This window comes from Maylandia zebra, linkage group LG9 (assembly GCF_041146795.1).
Source record: "Maylandia zebra isolate NMK-2024a linkage group LG9, Mzebra_GT3a, whole genome shotgun sequence".
NCBI lineage: Eukaryota > Metazoa > Chordata > Actinopteri > Cichliformes > Cichlidae > Maylandia > Maylandia zebra.
This window is the reverse complement of record NC_135175.1, coordinates 37095309-37123048: the sequence shown is the minus strand read 5'-3', so window position 1 is coordinate 37123048 and position 27740 is coordinate 37095309. Positions and strand designations below refer to the sequence as shown.

At 44.6% G+C, this 27740-nt stretch overlaps 2 protein-coding genes across 8 annotated transcripts in view; both read right to left on the bottom strand.

The window, feature by feature from the left end:
- Nucleotides 1-623: 623 nt before the first annotated feature.
- On the bottom strand, nucleotides 624-27298 carry LOC143420432 (ribonuclease inhibitor-like). 5 transcript variants are annotated; one of them, XM_076888666.1, is made up of 7 exons: nucleotides 27211-27298; nucleotides 25973-26146; nucleotides 18272-18451; nucleotides 15303-15476; nucleotides 11060-11233; nucleotides 5469-5639; nucleotides 624-1089 (listed from the first exon to the last, which is right to left on the bottom strand). In XM_076888666.1, the coding sequence occupies exons 1-7, from the start codon at nucleotides 27222-27224 to the stop codon at nucleotides 1080-1082; spliced, it is 897 nt and encodes a 298-aa protein (XP_076744781.1). In that variant the 5' UTR covers nucleotides 27225-27298; the 3' UTR covers nucleotides 624-1079. The 5 variants fall into 5 exon arrangements, with proteins under 5 accessions (XP_076744781.1, XP_076744778.1, XP_076744779.1 ...); XM_076888663.1 differs by lacking the exon at nucleotides 27211-27298 and having other exon boundaries at nucleotides 25973-26736; XM_076888664.1 differs by lacking the exons at nucleotides 624-1089; nucleotides 5469-5639; nucleotides 27211-27298 and adding an exon at nucleotides 10553-10807 and having other exon boundaries at nucleotides 25973-26736.
- The window catches only part of LOC143420431 (protein NLRC3-like), a 14433-nt gene continuing 13510 nt past the window's right edge, over nucleotides 26818-27740 (bottom strand). For all 3 annotated transcript variants that reach the window (XM_076888640.1, XM_076888638.1, XM_076888639.1), the window contains one exon: nucleotides 26818-27386. Coding sequence is in view for 2 of the 3 variants with exons in the window: in XM_076888638.1 (XP_076744753.1) it covers nucleotides 27305-27386 (82 nt within the window). In the remaining variant the exon portion in view is untranslated. The remainder of the gene's footprint in view (nucleotides 27387-27740) is intronic.

Here is a 27740-nt window from a genome sequence, read left to right as displayed (position 1 = left end):
AGACGTGGGACACAGTGAAGACACACAAACCAGAACTATAATCACAAAACTCAGAGACATAAAGAGTGAATCAGCTGATTCAGTGTTTGTGACAAAAACATGGATCCTGGTTAATAAGTTGTGTTTGTTGGTTTCTGTATTATTTTGTGTATCGTTCTTATGAGCTGTTGTTTTTTCACTGAAATATTATTTCATTTTTTAAGCTTTTTGTTGACTTTGAAGTGCTTAAGTTGATATTTTTGAACATTTAATTTGTTCGATTATTGTCGAGTCGATAAAACTGTCAAACACAGCTGCTTCCAGCATGGCCGGAGGAGAGGTGGCCGAGCAGACGCACAACACACACAGCTCACAGGTTTGCATTTCTAGATATTGCAGATGTTGCAGAAATTGACAGTAAAGAACTCAGAGATCCAGCGCTGTCTCCTGCCCCTGATTTATACACCACAACACAACGACAGGCGTAACTCACACAAACGGGCAACATGAGGCTCAGATGCTTTGGACATGTTCACATATACTGGACACAGAATGATGAAGATGGAGCTGCAGGAAGGAGGAAAAGAGGGAAACACAGAAAAGATTCACAGATGTGGTGAAAAAGGACACGACAGGTTCTGTTTGTTAGTTTGGTTTTTCTTTATTTGGTAAAGATTCAGAAATAAAGAGAAGATCACATGTTTGAATATCATATTAATGTTCTGTAATACACAAGTTGTAAAATCTTTCCAGAGTGAGACAGAGCCTGTGCAGAGACTGTAGAAGGACAGAGCAGCAGCAGAGCAGTCCAGATACACTGATGATCCTGTCAGATCCAGAGGGACACACAGGGCTGATGCTGGACTCTACATTGTGTCTGACAGTGGAGCTGTTCTCAGAGCAGTTCACTCTGCAGCACTGACAGTCATCTGCACTTCATTCCTCTGTCAGTCACTGCTGGATGAAGCTCTCCTCTCCACCTCCCAGTAACATGGCCCAGTCAGAGCGTCTCTACACACAAGCTGCTGCTGCTTCAACCTCTCTGGATCATCAGGACACAGCTGCTCCTCTCAGCACACACACCGTCCTGTTTACCATCATCACCTCCACCTGCAGAGAGAAGGAGGAAGAGCAGAGGAGATAAACGAGTGTTTCCAGAGACTTCATCAGCTGTCAGTCAGTGATGCAGCACATCCAGTATAAAGAGCAGCAGGGACGTCAGTGCTGGGACTAGGGATGGGTATTGATAAGATTTTCACGATTCCGATTCCATTTTAGATTCTGTATAACGATCCGATTCTTTATCGATTCTTTATCGATTCTTTATCGATTCTTTTTAAAAAAGGAGAACACTAAGGTCGATTAGCTTAGAACTTTGTTTTATATCTTCTCTTTGAACAAGATAGAAATTTAGGAGTAACATGGCCTTACAAACCCAGCAGTGAGATCTTAAGAGATCCAGCCTACGGCTCTTCAATGGGTGTCACAGGATCCCCAGGGAAAATCTTTTTAAATGTAAAATAATAAAATAAATATTCTTCTGTAGCAAAAAAAAGTATAACATAAATTATTCTGCAGCAATTACACAAGAATATCCAGTAATGTCCCTGCCTACAATTAAACACATTCACTCACTGAAAATCATCTGCTGTGGCAAACGGGTGCAAGCCTTTGACCACAAACTGAGTCACTGCTCGGTGACATTCGTCTATCCTGGCCTGAAAGGAGACGCTGCCGGCAGACTGCAGCGAGAGCTGCCAGCATCTGAGCCAGACTCTGTCTCATCATGGTCACTAAATCCGCGCTAACATAATATGCACTGTTAGTTGATTATTTACCTGCTGCGTTAACGGGAGAGGACGTGCAAACGTTACCGAATTAAAAACACGACATTCATTTAAGGTCATCATGTGTTTTGTGAGCAAATGCTTTTGCATATTCGTAGTGTTTCCTCCCTTAAATGAAGTATCTACTTTGCAAGTATTGCAAGTTGCCCTGTTGTCATCCATTCTTGAAAAGTATAACCAAGCTTTTGAGCGTTTGAGCTGCCATGTTTCCTGTCAGGTACAGTGTTGGTCAAGTTACTTGAAAAAAGTAATCAGTAACTAATTACTGATTACTCCCCCAACAAAGTAATCCTGTTACTTTACTGATTACTTATTTTCAAAAGTAATTAATTACTTGGTTACTTAGTTACTTAGTTACTTTTTAAAAACACGATTGGTGATAAAGCGATAGATCTTTCAGCCCAATTCTAGTTTTTCTACATAATCCATCATACAAAATGTAATCAAATGGAAAAGTCTCTTTTTAAAACTTGTTTTATTGGTTTTAATCTTTTTACTTTATGCATCAAGCAAAAATGTAATTATATGCAACATTCTCTGACTTGAATAAATTAGTTTAACATTTAAACCTATTTTCTGCACATTCCAGCACATAAAATAACATATTTTTTGTGTTTACACTCAGTCTTTCAAATAGATGCAAGTAAAACACAGCAGAAAATAAATAAAGTCAAAGACTCAGCGGTCCTGTTGCCCTATTTTCACCTGTAAAGCAGGACTGGGGGTAGGCGGAGGTTTACCCTGGTGCAGGTGTGCTGCAGTCAGTTGAAGAGTCCGTGAGTTTCTCTGTGAGTTTCCCATTACGTCGTAGCTACTCGGTGCTTGCTCGGAAGTTTAGGGGTTTTTTTTCACTGTAAAAAGTTTTCTTCCCACGCACAATGGACACTAATGTTTTTGTCACTTTTATGGAATCAAACTCAAAGTAAGGTCAGTACTTCCACGCTTTAAACGGTGTATGCTCATACTCTCTCCTGCACTTGATATATTATCCATTGTTGATCTGCACACAGCTCTTGTCACGAACGTCACACTCACTTACGTCACTGTCATGAGATACTCTCACAAAAAAAATCACGGTTTTAGTAACGCAGTAACGCAGCGTTCCTACGGGAAAGTAACGGTAATCTAATTACCGTTTTTGCAATAGTAATCCTTTACTTTGCTCGTTACTTGAAAAAAGTAATCGGATTACAGTAACGTGTTACAAGTACTGGTTACAAATGATCTTCTTATGGCCTCTGACAGTGGACTCATCTCTGTGCTTGTCCTGCTAGACCTCAGTGCAGAGTTCGATACTGTCGACCATAATATCCTATTAGAGCGATTAGAACATGCTCAACAGTCAACAGTGCAATAGACTCAATACTTGAAATGTGCAATTCACTTGTATTTTTATTTTTTATTCCTATTTATTCTATTTATCCCCTTTGTATATTTTATTTATATTTGTCTCTGTATTTATATATGTGTGTGTGTGTGTGTGTGTGTGTGTATATATATATAACAGTTCTGTAACTGTAACTTGGGTCGTTGCTGTGCTTTTTTTGGAAGTCGAATTTCCCAGAGGACCCACCCGAGGGATTAATAAAGTTCTATCTTATCTTATCTTATCTTATGCTGTAGGTATTACAGGTACTGTGCTGCAGTGGTTTGTATCATATCTATCTAATAGACTCCAGCTTGTTCATGTAAATGGAGAGTCCTCTTCACACTAAGGTTAATTATGGAGTTCCACAGGGTTCAGTGCTAGGACCAATTCTATTTACATTATACATGCTTCCCTTAGGCAGCATCATTAGAAGACATAGCATACATTTACACTGCTATGCAGATGACACCCAGCTCTATCTGTCCATGAAGCCAGATAACACACACCAATGAGTCAAACTGCAGGAATGTCTTAAAGACATAAAGACCTGGATGGCCGCTAACTTTCTGCTTCTTAATTCAGATCAAACTGAGGTTATTGTACTCGGCCCTGAAAAGCTTAGAAATATGGTATCTAACCAGATTCTTACTCTGGATGGCATTACCTTGGCCTCCAGTAACGCTGTGAGGAACCTTGGAGTCATTTTTGACCAGGACATGTCCTTCAACGCACATATTAAACAAATATGTAAGACTGCTTTCTTCCATTTGTGCAACATCTCTAAAGTTAGAAATATCCTGTCTCAGAGTGACGCTGAAAAACTAGTTCATGCATTTATTACTTCCAGGCTGGACGACTGTAATTCATTATTATCAGGAAGTCCTAAAAACTCCCTGAAAAGCCTTCAGCTGATCCAAAATGCTGCAGCAAGAGTCCTGACAGGGACTAGAAAGAGAGAGCAGATTTCTCCTGTTTTGGCTTCCCTTCATTGGCTTCCTGTTAAATCCAGAATTCAAAATCCTGCTCCTCACATACAAGGTCTTAAATAATCAGGCCCCATCTTATCTTAATGGCCTTGTAGTACCATATCACCCTATTAGAGCACTTCGCTCTCGCTCTGCAGGCCTACTTGTTGTTCCTAGAGTATTTAAAAGTAGAATGGGAGGCAGAGCCTTCAGTTTTCAGGCCCCTCTTCTGTGGAACCAGCTTCCAGTTTGGATTCAGGAGACAGACACTATCTCTACTTTCAAGATTAGGCTTCAAACTTTCCTTTTTGCTAAAGCATATAGTTAGGGCTGGACCAGGTGACCCTGAATCCTCCCTTAGTTATGCTGCAATAGATGTAGGCTGCCGGGGATTCCCATGATGCATTGAGTTTTTCCTTTCCAGTCACCTTTCTCGCTCACTATGTGTTAACAGGCCTCTCTGCATTGAATCATATCTGTTATTAACCTCTGTCTCTCTTCCACAGCATGTCTTCATCCTGTTTTCCTTCTCTCACCCCAACTGGTCACAGCAGATGGCCCCGCCCCTCCCTGAGCCTGGTTCTGCCGGAGGTTTCTTCCTGTTAAAAGGGAGTTTTTCCTTCCCACTGTCGCCAAAGTGCTGCTCATAGGGGGTCATATGATTGTTGGGTTTTTCTCTGTACCTATGAAGCGCCTTGAGGTGACTTTTTTTGTGATTGGGCGCTATATAAATAAAATTAAATTGAATTGAATTGAATTGTTGCTTCACTTTTTCTAATCTTTGGATTTTTATTGAAGTTGATGAAAATGTTTTTCCCTCCTAGTCTGAGTTTGGACTTTCATTCATTAGAAGAACCTTGGTGTGTCCACTCTGAGCTCTGTAGGAACCCCAACAACAAGCCCAACAATCCAGATGGACGGTTCCAGCTGTTCACTGGAGGAATTCCATCCAAACATCTGCTCTCACTAAATTCTTCCTCACCTACAGACTGTGTTCTTCACTGCTTTAAACTTGGAAATGAATGCAGTCATTGGTCTGCGTGCTGCTTTGTTCAGAGAGCTGATTGGCTGTTGACAGCGTTTGATCAGAGCGTGTCAGCCGTTACTATGGTGACCATAAAGGTGACAAAAAGCCAGAAACAGGAAGTGTTTGTGTCCAATCCTGAAGCCTGTCACTGTTCTCCTCTCACAGCTTCACTGAGAAGCTGCAGCTTTACAGGAAACACTGGATCTTTGTTTCATACTGACTGTGTTTAGTACAATACTGCTGACAGCACCACCCACTCACTCCATCACTCTACTCACCACAGAGTCTCCAGTTTGCAGTCTGGACTCTGCTGAAGATCAGACAGCTGCTTCACATCTGGATCCTTCAGGTTGTTATATTGTAGGTCCAGCTCTCTCAGATGGGAGGGGTTGGACTTCAGCGCTGCTGCCAGATAATCACAGCTGATCTTTGACAAATCACAGTCCATCAAACTGTATGAAGAATGAAAGATGTAAGTTTATTAGACAATTTAATTTTAAAACACATTTTTAAAATTAAAGTGACTGAAAGGTGAATAAATAACTGTAAGTGAGTAAAAGTGAATAAAATAGCAGTATAAAAAGAGTGTAGAGTAGTTTATGTTTCTGGTTTGGGAAATGGTCTCATCGGCTGGAGTTAAAAAGCAGGGTGGCTTTTGGGGACAAAGGTGGCTCTCCTCCCCTCAGTCCTGCAGGAAATGCAGCGGAGGCATCGCCCAGAGGGGAGCCATTGAAATGCAGGGTGAAGAATGTGAGAGGGGTCATTGATGATTTTGGCTGCCTGTCTAAGGACCTGTTGGCTGAAAACCTGTGCCAGAGTTCTGACAGTTGGCATGAGCCCCCGCATCCTCAGGACCTTCTATCACTGTGCCATTGAGAGCATCCTCACTGGATGCATCACCACCTGGTATGGCAACAGCACCGCCTACAACTGCAAAGCTCTCCAGAGAGTAGTGCGGTGCTCTGAACGGATAATTGGAGGTGAGCTTCCCTCCCTCCAAGACATCTACAGGAAGCGGTGCCTGAGGAAAGCGGGGAGGATCATCAAGGACTCCAGTCACCCCAGCCATAAACTGTTCAGACTGCTTCCATCAGGAAGGAGGTTCTGCAGCATCCGGTCCCGTACCAGCAGACTGAGAGACAGCTTCTTCCATCAGGCCATCAGACTGCTGAACACGTCATAGACACCTCAGCTTCACTACTGGAACTTCAACATTATGCACTCCATACTGTATATAAATGCCACTGTTTTGCACATATTCAACTCTGTATATTTTTATATATTTTATTTATTGTTTACTCTATTTAATTTGTAAAATAGGTGTACACACACACACACACACACACACACACGTAGAAAAATATTTAGTATACACATCCAGAAATGTATATACTATTATATATTGTACATATATTTATTAGTTTCAGATGTAGCCATTCTTGTATTTTGCTTGTTTACATTATTGTATTTTGCACAACTCTGTTGCTTGTGAAGCTCGCACACAAGAATTTCACATCACATGTGCTGTACCAATGTACCTGCACATGTGATGTGACAATAAAAGTGATTTGATTTGATTTGATTTGATTTGATTTGAGTGGGCGTTAAGACGTCTGGGAAGGGATCTCAGAACTGGATTATAGATGGCAGAGAGTTGGTGTCGTAAACCACCGCCTCTGTTAGAAGATGGTCGCTCACAGTGGACATACAGGGGGTGCAGAATTATTAGGCAAGTTGTATTTTTGAGGAATAATGTTATTATTGAACAACAACCATGTTTTCAATGAACCCAAAAAACTCATTAATATCAAAGCTGAATGTTTGTGGAAGTAGTTTTTAGTTTGTTTTTAGTTTTAGCTATTTTAGGGGGATATCTGTGTGTGCAGGTGACTATTACTGTGCATAATTATTAGGCAACTTAACAAAAAACAAATATATACCCATTTCAATTATTTCTTTTTACCAGTGACACCAATATAACATCTCCACATTCACAAATATACATTTCTGACATTCAAAAACAAAACAAAAACAAATCAGCGACCAATATAGCCACCTTTCTTTGCAAGATAAGATAAGATAAGATAAGATAAGATAAGATAAGATAAGATAACCTTTATTAGTCCCACACGTGGGAAATTTGTTTTGTCACAGCAGGAAGTGGACAGTGCAAAAGTTATGAGGCAAAAATTAGAATACAATAAGAATAAATACAGTACACAACTGTACAGAATAGAATAAAATAAAATACTATATACAGTAGAATAAAATAAAATAAATATACAATAAGATAAAAATAGAATACAAATACAAATTATATACTATATACAACTGAGTAAAAATACAACGATGACAGAAAGGATTATTGCACTTAGTATTATTGCATATGTATGGATGTGTGTGCTTGATCAGTTAAAGTCTTTATTATGGAGTCTGACAGCAGTGGGGAGGAAAGACCTGCGAAATCTTTCCGTCCCACACCGTGGGTGCCGCAGTCTCCCACTGAAGGAGCTGCTCAGTGCTGTCACAGTCTGCTGCATGGGGTGGGAGATGTTGTCCATCAGGGATGACAGCTTAGCCGCCGTTCTCCTGTCACTCACCACCTCCACTGGGTCCAGAGGGCATCCTAGAACAGAGCTGGCCCTTCGGATCACCCTGTTCAGTCTCTTCCTGTCCCCAGCAGAGATGCTGCCGCCCCAGCAGACCACACCATAAAAGATAGCAGAAGCCACAACAGAGTCATAGAATTTCTTCATAGAATGGACACTCAAAAGCCTGCCATCCATGGATTCTGTCAGTGTTTTGATCTGTTCACCATCAACATTGCGTGCAGCAGCAACCACAGCCTCCCAGACACTGTTCAGAGAGGTGTACTGTTTTCCCTCCTTGTAAATCTCACATTTGATGATGGACCACAGGTTCTCAATGGGGTTCAGATCAGGTGAACAAGGAGGCCATGTCATTAGTTTTTCTTCTTTTATACCCTTTCTTGCCAGCCACGCTGTGGAGTACTTGGACGCGTGTGATGGAGCATTGTCCTGCATGAAAATCATGTTTTTCTTGAAGGATGCAGACTTCTTCCTGTACCACTGCTTGAAGAAGGTGTCTTCCAGAAACTGGCAGTAGGACTGGGAGTTGAGCTTGACTCCATCCTCAACCCGAAAAGGCCCCACAAGCTCATCTTTGATGATACCAGCCCAAACCAGTACTCCACCTCCACCTTGCTGGCGTCTGAGTCGGACTGGAGCTCTCTGCCCTTTACCAATCCAGCCACGGGCCCATCCATCTGGCCCATCAAGACTCACTCTCATTTCATCAGTCCATAAAACCTTAGAAAAACCAGTCTTGAGATATTTCTTGGCCCAGTCTTGACGTTTCAGCTTGTGTGTCTTGTTCAGTGGTGGTCGTCTTTCAGCCTTTCTTACCTTGGCCATGTCTCTGAGTATTGCACACCTTGTGCTTTTGGGCACTCCAGTGATGTTGCAGCTCTGAAATATGGCCAAACTGGTGGCAAGTGGCATCTTGGCAGCTGCACGCTTGACTTTTCTCAGTTCATGGGCAGTTATTTTGCGCCTTGGTTTTTCCACACGCTTCTTGCAACCGTGTTGACTATTTTGAATGAAACGCTCGATTGTTTGATGATCACGCTTCAGAAGCTTTGCAATTTTGAGACTGCTGCATCCCTCTGCAAGATATCTCACTATTTTTGACTTTTCTGAGCCTGTCAAGTCCTTCTTTTGACCCATTTTGCCAAAGGAAAGGACGTTGCCTAATAATTATGCACACCTGATATAGGGTGTTGATGTCATTAGACCACACCCCTTCTCATTACAGAGATGCACATCACCTAATATGCTTAATTGGTAGTAGGCTTTCGAGCCTATACAGCTTGGAGTAAGACAACATGCATGAAGAGGATGATGTGGACAAAATACTCATTTGCCTAATAATTCTGCACTCCCTGTAGATGGCTTCTTTCACTCTTTCAAACCATCTGTCCTCTCTAGGGATGGGTATCGTTTAGGTTTTATCCGATACCGGTGCCAAATTGGTACTTTTGAAACGGTGCCGGTGCTTAAACGGTGCTTAAAGAATGGAGAACACAAAATTGGTCCAAAAACCTCTCATGTTCAGCTGTTTTTTTGTAAAAAGATAACAATGTTAGCCTTTTCTGCAGCTATGGGGCATATATGGTATCACTCTTGGCTGGAAGCAGTGCTTAAACAATGGAAAAGACACAAACTTTGTCCTAAACCTCTCATGTTTAACTGTTTTCCACTTTTTCTTTGGTCATTTTAGCCTTTTTGGCCAGGGTGCAGGAAGTATCTGTCATCAAACAAGAAGACAGCTGCATGTAGCTATGATGGTGTTTGCTAGTTCACCTTACATGCATTAATGTAATCACGTGGTTAGCCTACTCAACGTAAATTACACACGAACAACATTAAGCTACTCACGCAGAGAAGAACGGCTGCTGCTGCATCATCATCCTCATCATTTCTGCTACACTGGCAGGGCTAGGGGCCAGGACTCTACTCTTCGTGTTTTTGGGGGATGTTGCTAACTCCAGGTCCGATAACAGGCAACCCACCCGCAGTAGATGTGCTCGGTGTGAGGTCTCACAGCAAGCTATCAAATACGGCGCATTTCTCGGCTTTTTAAAAAAATACTATGCGTCGCCAGGTGTTTCATCGGATTTGAGGTGTTACCTCCTTTGACAGTATCACAGTATCAGCTTAAAGCACTTGTTGCAGGCTGCTGAGTTTGCATCTTTTGCTGTGAAGTACAGCCAGACTTTTGACCGCTTCGCCTTGGGCATTTTTAATCGGTAGCTCTGCTCTAAAAGAACGTACGTACCTGGACCCGCCTACTATCCTCGGAAACGTAAAATGATTGGCTAGAAGTGTATCACAGCTCAGGAAAAAGAAGCACTGAAATAAAGCACCGAAATAAAGCGCCGAAATGTGCGCTGCTTTTTGGTCTGGTTACTACCGTTTATGTCAGAACCGGCGCCATCATGGCACCGGACACCGGTACCCATCCCTAGTCCTCTCTGTCCAAAATGTGAACATTGGCATCCTCGAAAGAGTGTCCTTTATCCTTAAGATGCAGATGGACAGCTGAGTCTTGTCCTGTGGAGGTGGCTCTTCTGTGTTGTGCCATGCGCTTGTGAAGTGGCTGTTTGGTCTCTCCAATGTAGAGGTCTGGGCATTCCTCGCTGCACTGTACAGCATACACCAGACTTAACAATGTGGTGTATGCTAAGATCCCTTCCCAGACGCCTTAACGCCCACTCACATCCTGGGCCATCTGACCTCAGGAATTCGCATGATAAGGTGGGGCCAGGTTTCACAATGAACTCACCCGAAACTCTGGCTGATTGGGACCCACACCCAGTTTCACACCTTGGCTCAGGCGATTAGGGGATCATCAGGGGTCCTTTTGTCCCTCTGTGGGGGGTCACTCCCACTAGGCCTATATCTGGGACTCTCCACCATTTGACCTTAGAACTGAAGAAGCTTCTCGGATGAGAGGTGAAATGTCTTCAAGTAACTTAAAGAAGTCCAGACGCTTTTCTTTGCAAGCTCCTTTGACTACGATGACCTGGATGACTGAGAACCTTCACAGACATTTAGATATCATATGACATTCTTTGTAGGAGCCGCTCTCTATACCAGAACTCTGTTAAGGCAGCTAAAGCAGCTTTCTTATCAGATATTATTGAGACTAACAGCCCCGAATTCTATTAAAACAGACTTTACCATGAAGATCCTCAGTGTGGATCAGTATATCAGCATTATGTCTGCAGTTTAGTTTCAGCACAACTTTAACATCATATTCATCTCAGCACAACTAAAAAATGGTGACTGACCTCAGAGTTTCAAGCCCACATCCTGGACTCTCCAGAAAACCACACAGATGCTTCACTCCTGAATCCTTCAGGTCATTGGACGTCAGGTCCAGCTCTCTCAGATGAGAGGGGCTGGACTTCAACGCTGCTGCCAGATAATCACAGCTGATCTCTGATAAACCACATTCCTTCAATCTGTATAAAGAATGAAAGATGTAAGTTTATTAGACAAAGCGTGTGTCCATGTCTGCTTACAAAGACATGTTTAGTGTTGTTGCGTAATGTGGACAGATTCAAGTCCTCCTGGCCGTGCCTGACATCATACCTGAGGGAATAAAAGGACCTGATATTCAGCCTTATGTGTTAAGCGTGTTGAAAATGGTCAGAGAGCTAAACAGAGCCTTTCACTATATGCTAGTAAGTAGATCATCTTTATTCGTAATCAAAGATACATTTGGATTAAATGGATTATGCTATAATGAACATGCTAATGAAATGTGAACTGAATAAAGACATGAAATGAAATAACCATTGCTTTAGTTAAAGGGGGTCAGAGGTCACAGATGAAGGAAAGTAAGGTGAGGCTGAAGATCAATGAATCTGATGTAAACACCCGATTGATTGATTAGATTTTAGAAAGAAAGGTGGGTGACTTGAAAGTATAAACTGGGATGCATGGAAGTGTTCTGGGTCGGTCTGCGGCATCCTGTGAGACGAGCAGTTCAAAGGGTTCCAGAAGTCGGAAACTCCAGCCGAGGAGGGAAGGGGAGATTGGCCACAGTGGACTGGAATTACAGACTGCTTATCATCTTCATCATCATCATCATCATCATTGCTGTATTGGATTATAATTCTGAGAAGGATTAGGACTTCCATCAGTGTCCAGATTATAACTTTAAGAAGATGTGGGATCTATCAGTGAATACTGCTCTCCTGATTATTTCCATGAACAAATCGACAGTGCTGGAAGTGTCCCTCTCATCGCCCCAAATGAACTAAATCATCATCACAATAATTTTTAACCCTACAACTGTTTACAACTTGCATAGTTCCCATTTCTGTATAACTGTATATCTCAGATTTCTGTAAAGTTATTTATTTCATATTCTGTATAGTTTTTCATATTTATATCCTGTTCATATCCTGTACATAGCTTGTACTCACTACAGCCTGTACATACTTATAGTTATAGAATATTCACAACATACTTCATACCGTGTACATTATAACATACCATAATAGACCCATTTCTGTAATATACTTACATATCTATATTATTGCTAATATATATTGTAATATATCTATATCACTAAAGCACTTCTGGATGGATGCAAACTGCATTTCGTTGCCCTGTACCTGTGCATGTGCAATGACAATAAAGTTGAATTCTAATTCTAATTCTAATCAGCTCAAAGTGGGTTGGTTCAATAAGTAAAATTGATGTAATCTGATTATTCTTTTTATTCTTTGCTTTGCTCTTGTCAAACTGCTTTGATAAAATCTGCTGCAGTTTAAACTGAGTATTAATCTATATTAGTGTAAATACCTCTAATAGGTTACTTTGGTCTTTCCAGGTAATATTTTCCCCTGGAGTCTGCGGTCCAGGCTTCTAATCCCAGCTTAACAAGCACTACAAGAGGAGAGCTGCCATATCCTTCCAAGACGCCGGCACAAGTTGTTGCAGCGGCTTATGGCTCTCCGTCTTAGTACTCCTCTCTTTTGTTTAGTTTCCTTAGTTTGTACATCCTTTTAATTTCTTTGTGCACTATTGGTTCTGCTTTCAAAATTCGCTACACCTGCCAGGACCTCACAGACATCGGGGACCTGCACCAGACATTGTTTCGTGGTACTTTCATCGCACTCACATAGCGAGACTGTTACGGCCCTGGCCGAGTTTTGTGGTATTCTATGTCTTTATCTACAGGTCCTTCCTGATTGGCGAGCAGGCCAATTGGTTTTAAAAGATCCCTCAGCAGCAGTGACTGACAGCAGCAGCAGACCTGACCCCCTTTATCTACGTGCATGAAAGCTGGTGCAACAACGAACCTGCTCCCCGAACCTCAAGTACATGTCAGTAAGATGGAATGGTAAATGGACTTATTCTTATATAGCGCTTTTCTACTCTCCCAGAGTACTCAAAGCGCTGTATACAACATGCCACATTCACCCAATCACACCGTTTCTCACACGCACTTTCTCTATACTTAGTGCTTTCTAAGTACATTCACACACATTCACACTCCAATGGATGCATCGAAGAGCAACTTGGGGTTAGTATCTTGCCCAGGGACACTTGACATGCACACTGGAGGAGCCAGGGATTGAACCACCAACCTTCCGATCAGTAGGTGTCCTGCTCTACCTCCTGAGCTACAGCCACCCCCAAGATGCCGGCCTTTTTTTCTACTGAGAGAGTACATTCCACCCAATGCCAACATAAACATGGCGTTCTCCGTCCTGCTGAAACCATTAACAAACAGCAACGGGCCCACCCTGACGGTATTCACATAATTGCAGGTGACTTTAATAAGGCAAAGACTGTTCTGTCCCAAAGTTCTATCATCATGTCAAATGTCCCACCAGGGAAGAGAACATTCTAGATCATGTTTACTCCAACATTAAGCATGCATAGAGAGCCATACTCCTCCCCCTCCTCGGCCAGTCCGACCACTTCTCCCTCCTGCTCCCCCCAGCCTGAAAATACACTTTGCAAACTGCAGGACTACTTCACACAGACAGACTGGGACATAATTGAACACCAGGACCTAGAAGCTTTCACAGGATCAGTACTGGACTACAGTACTGATAGCAGTGAACCCCAGGAAGGCTGCCGGTCCAGATGGATTACCTGGCAATGTGCTAAGAGGATGTGCCCAGCAGCTCACCCTCATCTTCACCAGAATCTTAAACCTCTCACTGGATCAGGCAGCCATCCCATCCTGTCTAAATCAGCCACAATCATCCCAGTGCCAAAGAAGTCTCCCATCACTAGCCTGAACAATTAATGCCCGGTAGCTGGTATTCATGAAATGCTTCATGAGAGACTGGTCCTTCAGCACATCAAGGACTTCCTCCCCTCAGAATTCAACCCCTACCAGTTTGCATACCTCGCAAACTGATCCATGGAAAACACCATCGTCATAGCCCTCCACTCTGTGCTGAGTCACCTGGAACAGCGGCAAAGCTATGTGCGAATGCACTTTGTGGACTACAGTTCAGCTTTCAATACAATCATGCCTGGATAAAGAACTTTCTCACAGACTGTAAGACTCGGCCCTCATCTTTCCTCCAATCGCACACTGAGCACAAGCTCCCCACAGGGCTGTGTGCTGAGCCCCCTCATTTATTCTCTCTATACCCATGCCTGCAGATTGACCCACAACAACATCCTCATCATCAAGTTTTCTGATGATCTCTTGGTCTCTTGTGTTCTGGGGGCCTCTGGATGTCTGGAGTTTTGATCTCCTCCATACCCGCTTCACACCCTGGAGGACGGGGCTGTGGCCCGCCCACACTCCCTAGCAGATCATTACATGGAGAAACCTTTGGAATGCAAGCATGCTGATCCACACAGGTATGCACACATGGGTATTCACAGACGCGGACTAAAGCTTTCTTGGCTGCTGCCTCAAAGCACACTGTGCGCTGTCTATCTTGCGTGCTGCACAATATCGTTTATTACTTAGTAAATATTGATATCTATGACTAGCTAGTTTATTGTGATGGTGCTTTGTTTTCTCTATTATTATGTTGCTCTTTGTTGTTTGCTGTCTCCTCTGTTTGTTTTTTTTGTTTGTTTTTTTTTTTTTCTCCATACAGGTGACCCAGGAGTTCTTTTTTTTTTTCTCTCTCTTCCCCCCCCTTCTCACCGTCTCTTCTCCCCTTTGGTTTTCTTTCTTTCTCTCATTCATTCCCCCTGTCCTATTTATTAAAAAAAAAAAAGAAAAAAAAAAGAAAAAAAAAAAAAGTTTTCTGATGACACCACGCTAGTCAGCAGAACAGTGCACCCTGTGTGGGAGGGAGAACTGTGTAGGAGATGCACTGTATCTCATTGTACAATGGTATAGTGACAAAGAAGGAATTCTATTCTAATCTATTCTATTCTAACAAGTGTGAATGATATGGTTTGACATGCAAGGCTACAAAGGTTTATTTGTATCAGGACAAGCAGGGAAGACACCTGGAAAGAGTCAAACCAGACTTCCTGTATAAAGGTGGTTCCACAGATTGACGATGACAGAACAATTAAAACATGGTGACTGACCTCAGAGTTTCAAATCGCCATCGTGGATTCTCCAGAAGAACACACAGCTGCGTCACTCCTGAATCCTGAAGGTTGTTGAGGCTCAGGTTCACCTCTCTTGGATACGAGGGGTTGAGCTTCAGCACTGCTGCCAGATAATCACAGCTGATTGTTGACAAATCACAGAAACTCAACCTGTATAAAGAATGAAAGATGTAAGTTTATTGGACAACGTGTGTTCTTGAAATCATTCAGTATTTCATAATCTGTTCAAAGCTGAAAAAGGTTCAGAATGTAGAAGTTTAGGAAATGGAAACTCCAAACAGCTGAAGCTAACAGAAAGCAGCTTCAAACAAACACAACAAGAGAAAAAACTCAAACATTAAAGTCGTACATTTCCAACGAGTATTTTAAAGATAGCATCACCAATGATCATCTTCTGCTCAGTAGAACTTTGGTTTTCCACATGTGAGTGTTAATGATGCAGATAGGACTGTGAGCGCAAAGAGGGAGCGAGAAGGATGACAGAATTTTAATGCCGTATTTGGATGACTTTCTGTCTTTATTTTCACAAATTATGCTGTAACTCTCTTAGTGTCCTGGAGCTTTGAGCAGTATCATTACGTCCTTTTTACCTGAGTTTCCACAGCTCTTATAACAGCAGTGTTATAAGAGGTACAGGTACATGCTGCCTCTGCTTCAGCTCTGTTTATGATGCACAAACTGCAGGAACCAAACTCATACTGGTTCATTTCAATCATGCTTACTTACAAAGACACTTTGAAACTCTTATCAGTATGTTTCCTGTCCTACTAGGAATGATCAAACTCTGGACCTTTGTTCTGGATCAGTGAAGAATGCTCAGAAATCCCTCCTACTGCCCAAGCTTGAACATCATCAGCACTTTAACACTGAGCAGAAGTACATGGAAAAGGCCTTTTGCTCCAGCGACAACGTTTTTACTCAGGTCCAAAAAAGCCCTATGATGAAAACATAAGGCTGGTTTCTTGATTTGGAACTAACAGGACTCAGAGAGGCCGGATAAACGTCACCCTGTCCCATCAGGTCTGCTCCTCCCCACAGGGATGAGGCTCTTGCCCTTTTTATTCATCCTACACAAAAATGTGTGTGAGAGCAGCCACAGCCCGGTCCTCCGTGGTTTTATTCAAACTCATCTCATACTGAACACACACACTTTGTAGGAATCATCAGTAATTTTTTTTGTCTCAGGTTAGCTTCAGATTAGGAATTTATACTTTTTCCAATTTGAGTCACAGAGCGTTACATGATATCACAGAAGCTGATTGGTCAGCTGCAGTGATGGTGGTGAAGCAGCATTAATGATGATGCTGTAGAACAACAGGAACACGGGGATATCAGACTGTTAGTGAGTTTAGTCATTCCTGCTGCACTGTTTGTCCTTCTTATTGAAGTGATCTGCTGAGAGCTCACACTGTTCTCTGTAGAAATGATGTCAGTCTGACTCGTCACATGTTTGGAGGCGTGTTTGATGTTTGCTCTTCTGGAAACTCTCAGTATCAAATATGGAATATGCAAAGGAATGGAGACATGCTTCAGTCTTTATAGACCTGTTTCTGTAGCTGCCACTATCATTCTACATGTTTGTACATCAGCTTGTGAAATCCTGTCTGCTGTCTTCATTCATCACTCTTCACCTGCTTCACTGCCACTGTGTGGGTGGAGCTGCCTGAGCCCCGCCCACACACAGAGCTCCTCTCTGGAGCTAAAATTCTGTGTCATCTCTGCCTCCTTTCTATATCCTCCATCTCTCTTTTCTCTTCTTCAGTGTCCTGCAGCCACTGAGCCTCTCACAGCCATTAGCACGCCCATACCTGAGCAGCTAGCATTACCCAGCATCCCGTGAAGCAGTGAATCAGTGAATTTGTGAGTGTGCAATAATTCCTGCACTTGTTTTTTTTTTTTTTTTCACAGATCGCTGTGTGTTGTGAACTTTGATGGCCCATGTGTGGGCCACTGACAATATGTTGGAATAATTGGTTGAATTGTGAATATTGTACTGCTACAGTCAATGGACTAGACCAGTGAAGTAGAAAACAGGCTTTACCATGAAGATCCTCAGTGTGGATCAGTATAAGATAAGATAAGATAAGATAACCTTTATTAGTCCCACACGTGGGAAATTTGTTTTGTCACAGCAGGAAGTGGACAGTGCAAAAGTTATGAGGCAAAAATTAGAATACAATAAGAATAAATACAGTACACAGCTGTACAGAATAGAATAAAATAAAATACTATATACAGTAGAATAAAATAAAATAAATATACAATAAGATAAAAATAGAATACAAATACAAATACTATATACAACTGAGTAAAAATACAACGATGACAGAAAGGATTATTGCAGTTAGTATTATTGCATATGTATGGATGTGTGTGCTTGATCAGTTAAAGTCTTTATTATAGAGTCTGACAGCAGTGGGGAGGAAAGACCTGCGAAATCTTTCCGTCCCACACCGTGGGTGCCGCAGTCTCCCACTGAAGGAGCTGCTCAGTGCTGTCACAGTCTGCTGCATGGGGTGGGAGATGTTGTCCATCAGGGATGACAGCTTAGCCGCCGTTCTCCTGTCACTCACCACCTCCACTGGGTCCAGAGGGCATCCTAGAACAGAGCTGGCCCTTCGGATCAGCCTGTTCAGTCTCTTCCTGTCCCCAGCAGAGATGCTGCCGCCCCAGCAGACCACGCCATAAAAGATAGCAGAAGCCACCACAGAGTCATAGAAGGTCTTCAGGAGTGGGCCCTCCACCCCAAACGACCTGAGTCTCCGCAGCAGGTACAGCCTGCTCTGCCCTTTCCTGTAGAGGGCGTCTGAGTTATGAGTCCAGTCCAGTCTATTGTTCAGATGAACACCAAGGTATAATAATAATATCAGCTGATGTCTGCAATTTAGTTTCAGCACAACTTTCACATCCTATTCATCTCAGCGCGACTAAAACATGTGACTGACCTCAGAGTTTCAAATCGACATCGTGGATTCTCCAGAAGAACACACAGCTGCTTTACTCCTGAATCCTGCAGGTTACAGTAGTTTCCACTCAGGTCCAATAGTTTCGGATACAACGGGTTGGACTTCAGCGCTGCTGCCAGATAATCACAGCTGATGTCTGACAAACCACAGTCCTTCAATCTGCATAAACAATAAAAGATGTAAGTTTATTAGACAAATTGTGTGCTTGAAATCATTCAGTGTTTCATCATCTGTTCAGAGCTGAAAAAGGTTCAGAATGTAGAAGTTTAGAAAATGGAAACTCCAAACAGCTGAAGCCAACAGGAAGCAGCTTCAAACAAACACAACAAGAGAAAAAACTCAAATCAAAGTCATACATTTATCTTGAAACAGTTGTGTTTTTCCTTCCAGGAACTACATGGCTTCACTTTTAAAGGTGAAGTGTGAAAGAAATATACATATTTGAAGTCCAACACCTTTTTCCAGTCACATTATTAAAGCAGACAAACTACAAGCTCATTTTCATTCCAACAAGTCATTTTCTTACCTGGACTAACAACACTGGTCTCTATGTGCAGCTGGCTGTGAGACCAGTGCTCAGGGAGCGTCTACAAAGTGCAACACTGAAAGAACATCACACACTCATTTGCTTCCAGCACACAAACATCTACTGTCATTATTCATGTTCCTGCTCCTCTGGATTCACACGGAGCTTCTGGTTGTTATTTACCCGTTGCCATGGTGAATCATAGTATGGGGCTCCATAACTCAGACTGAGCATGCTCAGAGCTGTTTGACCTGACTCTGATCAGCTGATCTGGAACATGGAACTCTGCTATATGTACATTATTACATCTACACCTGAATCTCAACACTCACAACACGCTCACGATGGCAGCAGGAGCAGCCATCGGCCATCAGCTGTGCAACACTTACACAAATTAATATTTAGGCACGTAGATCATTTATGTGCTTCAGCTCTTCTTACAGCTCTTCTTTTACTGCCAACATATTTCATAAGGAGCAGCTTTTCCTTTGAAAGCCAGCTTTCTCTGTTTCCTGTTTTCATTGTTGGATAATTGAACAAGTCGATCCTTCAGCGCGTTGAATTGTGTTACACCAAAAAAAAAAAAAAAGCAAGGGTTTCACATTGTTCAGGCAGAATCGAGCGTTGAAGAATGAATTCACGCATCAATAAACATTTTCATCAGCACAAACAGGACAATGATGCTTTCATCACTTCAAGACTGGATTATTGTAATTCTTTCTACTTGGGCCTACAATCTTCTCTTCTTCAGCGTTTGCAGCTGGTCCAAAATGCCGCAGCACGTCTCTTGACCAGCACTAGAAAGTACGATTCTATCACCCCTGTTCTGGCAAATTTACACTGGCTTCCTATTAAATACCGAATTGATTTTTGTCATGACCCTGTGCCTTCTCGGCTGACTCTGTACGGCTACAAGTGTTTTTGTTGTGCTGCATCTCTCTCTCTCCCCTGCACTGCGCTCTACCGGGGCGGAGTCATGACGGCTCCAGCCCCTGGCTCGGACACCTGCAAGCAATCATCTCACTCACCTCTTAAGGCGGCTGCTGAGAGTGCTTCCTCGCTGGATTATTGTGTAACACTAGTCAGTGTCATCATCTATCTGAGCCGTTTTTCGAGTTTCTGTCGTGCCACTACTCACCTGCCTTTCCTCTCTGTGCCAGGATTCTCGCCAGCCTGAGGACCGCCGTTGGTGAGCTAAAACCGGAGTCCGAGCTACCTGAGCTTCAGGGGATTTTGTACATAGCCCTCTTCTTCCCGTGCCTGTGCTTCCCGGAGACCCTCTTCCTGTGCCCCCTCACCTGTATATATTCGCACCCGGTGTCTGTGTGTGTAAATAAATCACGAACTTAAGTGACGGTCTGCCTCCGAGTCCCTCCTGAGCCTGACAGAATAATCCAGCCACCGCTATGGACTCAGCAGGCCCAGCCTCGGCAGCGACAGCCCCTATGTCTCTGGAGGAGCTTCTGCACCGACACGAACAAATGCTGGTGAAGCTCAGCGGAGACGTGGCGTCTCTAACGCAGGCCTTCGCCCAACGGATTCCGCTGGCCGAGGACCAGCCTCCCACGGCCCCTCCCCAGGTAACGCACGCTCCTGCCGTCACTACAACAGCCACAGCTACCCAGGCTGCTAGCGCGGTAGCATCAGTAGCCTCCGCGGTTTCGCTGGATAAGCTTTTGCCTTCACCTGAGGCTTTTTCTGGGGAGATGGGAAAATGTGCGGGATTTTTGTTGCAGTGTTCTATGCACTTTCAATTACTGCCCCATGTGTTTGTTTCTGACGGGGTTAAGATCGCTTACGTCACCCAGCTACTACGTGATCGAGCCCTGGCCTGGGCCCAGGCCCAGCTGCAGGCTTGCCCCGGAATGTCTTATGACGACTTCCTGTCGCGCTTCAAGTCGGTGTTTGATAAAGGCTCTAGTACAGAGGCAGCTGGCTATCGTTTGATTAATCTGAAGCAAGGTAGGCGAAGCATGGCTGACTTTTCTGTTGATTTCTGGACTCTAGCTGCACAGACCAAATGGGGACCTGAGGCCCTGAAGACCACTCTGTTAAATAATATCCGCGAAGAGCTCAAGGATGAGATAATGATGCGTGAGCTTCCTGCTTCTCTAAATGCTTTGATGTCCCTGTGTATTCAGGTGGATGATCGCCTGCGGGCGCGCCAGAGCTCACGAAGACAGCAGTTTCGCGAGCCCCTGGCTTTTCGGGAGCCCCAACCCGACGCACGGGAGGCTAGAGCTTTTGGAACTGAGGAGGAGGTACCCATGCAGCTGGGACGTTCTCGACTCACCCCTGCGGAGCGACAACGCCGGTTTTCCGCGGGTGAGTGTCTGTATTGCGGTCGCAAGGGGCATTACATCTCTGCCTGCCCGGCGCTGGCAAAAGGAGGCGCCCGCCAATAATTGAGAGGGTACTGGTGGGCGACCTGTCCAGCAACAAGCCTCTTCCCCGTCTCTTGCTGCCTGCTAAACTCACCCTCCGGTCGTTGTCCCATTCCCTCTCTGTGTTAATTGACTCTGGTGCAGAACAGAATTTCATTGATGCGTCGCTAGTCTCCAAGCTCAGCATTGGCACACGACCACTGCCTCATCCTCTCCGCGTGTCCGCCCTGTCTGGTCACCGGTTGCCTGACATAACGCACGTCACCCTACCTGTCACACTCACTCTCTCCGGTAACCACGTTGAGAACGTTTGTTTCTGTGTGTTTAAGGCTCCAGTAACCCCGCTCGTACTAGGTTATCCATGGCTTTCACAACACAACCCACACATCGACTGGAAGAAGGAGCAAGTTATGGGGTGGGGTGTGGGCTGCCACATGACCTGCCTTCGGGCCGCCACGCCATCTGCTCCCTCTCCCCCCCCCCCCCGGGAAGCCTTCAAAGTCACCAGAGCTGTCTTCGGTTCCTTCCGTCTATCATGACCTCGCAGCAGTTTTTAGTAAGGATGAGGCGGGCTCGCTTCCACCACACCGGCCCTATGACTGTGCCATTGATCTTCTCCCTGGGGCGCCTCTCCCCTCTGGCCGCCTCTACAGCCTCACACAGCCCGAAAGGGAAACCATGGAGAGATACGTCAACGACTCTCTGGCTGCTGGGTTAATTCGCCCGTCATCCTCCCCCGTGGGGGCAGGTTTCTTCTTTGTTGCAAAGAAAGACAAGACGCTCCGGCCATGTATTGATTACCGCGGCCTCAACAAGATCACAGTAAAGAACAAGTACCCTCTTCCCCTCCTTAATTCTGCTTTCGAACTACTCCAGGGGGCCACAGTGTTCAGCAAACTGGACCTGCGAAACGCTTACCACCTGGTGAGGATCCGGGAGGGAGATGAGTGGAAGACCGCTTTCAACACTCATATCGGACACTATGAGTATCTCGTCATGCCCTTTGGCTTAACCAATGCGCCCGCGGTCTTCCAGGCCCTTGTTAACGATGTTCTGAGGGATTTTATTAATCGATGTGCTTTTGTGTACCTTGATGATATTCTCATTTTCTCTAAGTCCCAGGCGGAGCACGAGAGTCACGTGAGGCAGGTCCTGCAGCGCCTCCTGGAGAACCGGTTGTTCGTGAAAGCGGAGAAATGTGAATTTCACGTTGACACTGTGGCCTTCCTTGGCTATATCATCTCTCAGGGGGATCTCAAACCTGACCCCGAGAAGGTCCGGGCCGTGGTGGACTGGCCTCAACCGCCGAACCGCCAGCAACTCCGACGGTTCCTAGGATTCGCCAACTTCCACCGACGCTTCATAAAGGACTACAGTAAGATCGCCTCACCTCTCACTGCGCTTACCTCTCCCAAAGTTCCTTTTCAGTGGGACCTCTCTGCTCAGGAGGCCTTTTCCCTACTAAAGGAGAAGTTCACTACCGCCCCCATCCTCCGTCAGCCCAACCTCAGGCAACCGTTCGTGGTGGAGGTGGATGCTTCGGACTCTGGAGTGGGAGCAGTTCTGTCTCAACGATTTGAAGGTACGCTCCATCCCTGTGCATTCTTTTCTCGTCGTCTCTCACCCGCAGAACAGAACTACGGCATCGGTGATCGGGAGCTGCTAGCGGTCAAACTGGCCCTGGAGGAGTGGAGGCACTGGCTTGAGGGCGCGGAACACCCATTCATCGTGTGGACCGACCATAAGAACCTTGAGTACATCCGGTCCGCCAAACGCCTAAATTCACGACAAGCCAGGTGGGCCCTCTTCTTCACAAGATTCAATTTCACCATCACTTACAGACCAGGGTCGCGCAACGTGAAGCTCGATGCACTCTCCCGTCAGTTTTCCAGTACGGAAGGAGACTCCGATCCAGAACCGATTCTTCCAGCTACCTGTGTTATTGGAGCTGTCACATGGGAGATCGAAGCTCTCGTGCGCGAGGCCCAGGATACTGACCCCGACCCGGGGACGGGCCCCCCTGGTCGGTTGTTTGTCCCTGCTGCTGTCCGACCTCAGGTACTCCACTGGGGCCACACTGCCCGGTTCACCTGTCATCCAGGAGCCCGCCGCACCATCACCTTCCTGCAGCGGTTTTTCTGGTGGCCCACCTTGGACAAGGACGCCAGGGAGTACGTTATGGCGTGCACCACGTGTGCCCGGAACAAACGTCCCAACCGACCACCCGCCGGGCTTCTTCAACCACTCCCCACACCAGGACGGCCATGGTCTCACATAGCGCTGGACTTCGTTACGGGGCTCCCACCGTCATCCGGTAACACCACCATCCTCACTATTGTTGACCGTTTTTCTAAGTCGGCTCATTTCATCGCCTTCCCCAAGCTCCCTACAGCCCTGGAGACCGCCCAGCTGCTCACCACCCACGTCTTCCGGCTTCATGGCATTCCGATGGACATCGTTTCCGACCGGGGACCCCAATTTACCTCTCGGGTTTGGAGGGAGTTCTGCGTGCAGATCGGCGCCGCGGTCAGTCTCTCTTCGGGCTTCCACCCTCAGAGCAATGGACAGGCCGAGCGTACCAACCAAGAGCTCGAAGCGGCACTCCGCTGTGTCGTCTCTCTCAACCAGGCCACTTGGAGCGAGCAGCTCCCCTGGATTGAGTACGCCCACAACTGCCTGACCTCTTCAGCCACTGGACTGTCGCCGTTCGAAGCCTCATTGGGCTACCAACCACCCCTGTTCCCGGCCGTGGAGGGTGAGCATGCCGTCCCATCGGTACAACATCATTTCCGCAGGTGCCGCCGGGCCTGGCGGTCCACCCGAGCCGCTCTGCTGCGGACGGCGGAGCGCAATAAGGAGATCGCTGACCGCCACCGGATCCCTGCGCCTGCCTATACAGTTGGGCAACAGGTATGGCTCTCCTCACGCTTTGTTCCCCTTCGTGCAGAGTCGAAGAAACTTTCCCCGGCTTTCATCGGTCCGTTTGAGATTGAGGCCCTGGTCAATCCGGTATCCGTCCGTCTGAAGCTGCCTCGCAATATGCGTATCCATAATGTTTTCCATGTCTCCCAGGTCAAGCCCGTGCTCTCCAGCCCGTTGTGCCCTCCTTCCGGGCCCCCTCCGCCCGCCCGGCTCGTGGATGGGCAGGAAGTGTTTAACATCACCCGCATTATGGACTCACGGGGGCGGGGCGTCCAGTACCTGGTGGACTGGGAGGGCTACGGGCCAGAGGAACGTTCCTGGGTGCCCCGGTCGGCGGTTCTGGCTCCTGGTCTGCTCCGCGAGTTTCACCGGCGGCATCCGGGTAAGCCGGGTGGGTCGCCGAGGGGCTCCCGTTGGGGGGGGGGGTACTGTCATGACCCTGTGCCTTCTCGGCTGACTCTGTACGGCTACAAGTGTTTTTGTTGTGCTGCATCTCTCTCTCTCCCCTGCACTGCGCTCTACCGGGGCGGAGTCATGACGGCTCCAGCCCCTGGCTCGGACACCTGCAAGCAATCATCTCACTCACCTCTTAAGGCGGCTGCTGAGAGTGCTTCCTCGCTGGATTATTGTGTAACACTAGTCAGTGTCATCATCTATCTGAGCCGTTTTTCGAGTTTCTGTCGTGCCACTACTCACCTGCCTTTCCTCTCTGTGCCAGGATTCTCGCCAGCCTGAGGACCGCCGTTGGTGAGCTAAAACCGGAGTCCGAGCTACCTGAGCTTCAGGGGATTTTGTACATAGCCCTCTTCTTCCCGTGCCTGTGCTTCCCGGAGACCCTCTTCCTGTGCCCCCTCACCTGTATATATTTGCACCCGGTGTCTGTGTGTGTAAATAAATCACGAACTTAAGTGACGGTCTGCCTCCGAGTCCCTCCTGAGCCTGACAATTTTAAAATTTTATTGTTTAGTTATAAAATCCTAAACAATATGGCACCTGATTTCCTAGCCGATCTCCTCTGTCTGTATAGCCCTCAGAGAGCACTAAGATCATCGGGCCAACTGCTCTTAGTGCAACCTTGGTCTCGGCTGAAGAACAAAGGAGACCGTGCCTTTCCCGTTGCCGCACCCAGGTTATGGAATACTCTTCCTCTTCATATTCGCGCATCAGATTCCATTCAGTCTTTTAAATCACGTCTAAAAACGTATTTGTTTAACCTGGCATTCAAGGTGAATTAGGGTAATTTACATCTGGCTTTGCATTTAGATTATGTAATTATTTTATATTTTATTTATTTTATTTATATCTGTAATTTATATTTTATATTGTGATTTTTATCTGTATCATGATTTTACTGGAAAGCACTTTGGTGTACTTCGGTCTTTAAAAATGTGCTATATAAATAAATTTTGATTGGTTGATTGAATGAAAGCAGGAAAAACCCCTAAGTGCCATTTCTCATTCTACAACTTCAACAACTGCACATGAATTATACTTCATATACAGACCCACAGTCTCTGATTGCTCTGAAATCTCACTGACAGCCAATAGAAATAAAGAAAAGTCCAGACTGACAGTCTCTGTGGGTTTAGGCAGTGAACAGCTCAGTTGAAGTATATCACAAACTAATGGAATTGGATCCAACTTTGTGAAACAGTTTCAGCACAACTTTCTGTCACTTCTATTTGGAGCCAAAAGAAAAACTGTTGTTCAGTCGTTTGGAAAGACACAACATTTCTGAAAGCACTCAAATATCTTCACATTTGTTTTCAGACACTAAAGAAAGTTTCAAACATCAACCAAAGATCTGAAATATAGAAACAAAACAGCAGCTGCAGTCAGTGAACTCACCTCAGACTCTCCAGTCGACAGTTTGGACTCTCCAGTCCAGCACACAGAACCTTCACTGTTGAATCCCACAGCTTGTTGAAACTCACGTCCAACTCTGTCAGATGGGAGGGGTTAGACTTCAGAGCTGAGGCCACAACTGCACCGTGAGTCTCTGAGAATTCACAGTTTATCAGTCTGTGATTATAGAAAATATAAAATGTGTTTTTATAAAAGCTGAAAATATGCATTATAAACACAGACAATGTACTGTATTTGAAGACAAAACAGAGTGAGGTCATAATCTGATGAACCTGATCTATACTTAAAATTTTTAAATCCGCTGTTTCTGTGTCACCAGCTACACTTTCAATAATTTCTTTAGGTGACAATGTAGTGGAGTAAGTTTCAAATATTGATTTGTTAAGCTGGAGCGTATTTGGTCTGACATTTTTGGAGATATCGGTTACTGCTGTTGTCTCACATTGCAAGTTGTGATGGAGCACTCAGGGCTCGTATACTGCAGTTAAACATGTCTCCCAGCACACGGCTGACTGTATTCTCTCTGAGGTTGGACATGATTCAATTAGATTATATCTGTCAGGAGAAGTTTATCTCTGTGTTTATTTGTTTCTGAGCAAGTCGTTTGGCTGAGATTAGAAAGTAATCTAAGATCTGATCTTAGATCAGAAAGTAATTGGACAATTTTAATGAACTTTAACGCCTTCGAGCAAATGTGGAACTGAATCATTCGCTTTTCTCTATTTCCTGATGATCATATGTGACATACATGTTTTAACCATTAATTTTAATTTAAACTGACATTTAACATATTTTAAGGAGGAAAGAGAAATTTCAAAAAAATCAAATCAAATCAAATCACTTTTATTGTCACATCACATGTGCAGGCACACTGGCACAGCACATGCGAGTGAAATTCTTGTGTGCGAGCCCCACAAGCAACAGAGATGTGCAAACACAACAACACAAACGAGCAAAATACAAGAATGGCCAACCTGAAACTAATAAATATATGTACAATATATAATAGTGTATGCATTTCTGGATGTGTATACTAAATATTTTCCTACGTGTGTGTGTGTGTGTGGTGTGTGTGTGTATGCACATTTTTACAAATTAAATAGTTAAAAAAAATTAAAAAAATAAATAAATAATAATAATAATAATAATAATAATAATAATAATAAAATATATAAAATATACAGAGTTGAATATGTGCAAAACAAGTGGCATTTATATACAGTGTGGAGTGCATAATGTTGAAGTTCCAGTAGTGAAGCTGAGGTGTCTATGACGTGTTCAGCAGTCTGATGGCCTGGTGGAAGAAGCTGTCTCTCAGTCTGCTGGTACGGGACCGGATGCTGCAGAACCAGAGAATTCACCATTCACCAGAGAATGTTGATGCTGTTCATGGAGACTGAAGACAGACAGAATGATTTATTTGTCATTTTCTTAATATTTCTGCTGCTCTTTCATTCTGTGTTAAAATATTTTAACTGACAGTTTTAATTTAAAATCAATGGTTAAAAGGTGACAATTAAAATAACAACAAAGTTGTGGTTTGAATGTTGATATTCTGTGAGTTATTTAATCACACAGGTACAGGACATATTTTATGATATGTTTAAGTTTATGCATGTTTGTGGTGTGATGAGCATGTAGTGGGCTGTTATGATGTAAACTGTATGGATGTGTTTGGAAACAGAAAGATTATTTTGTTGGATAAAATGACGGTGATCAACCCATCAGCTGTTTGCAGCGCTGGTAGACT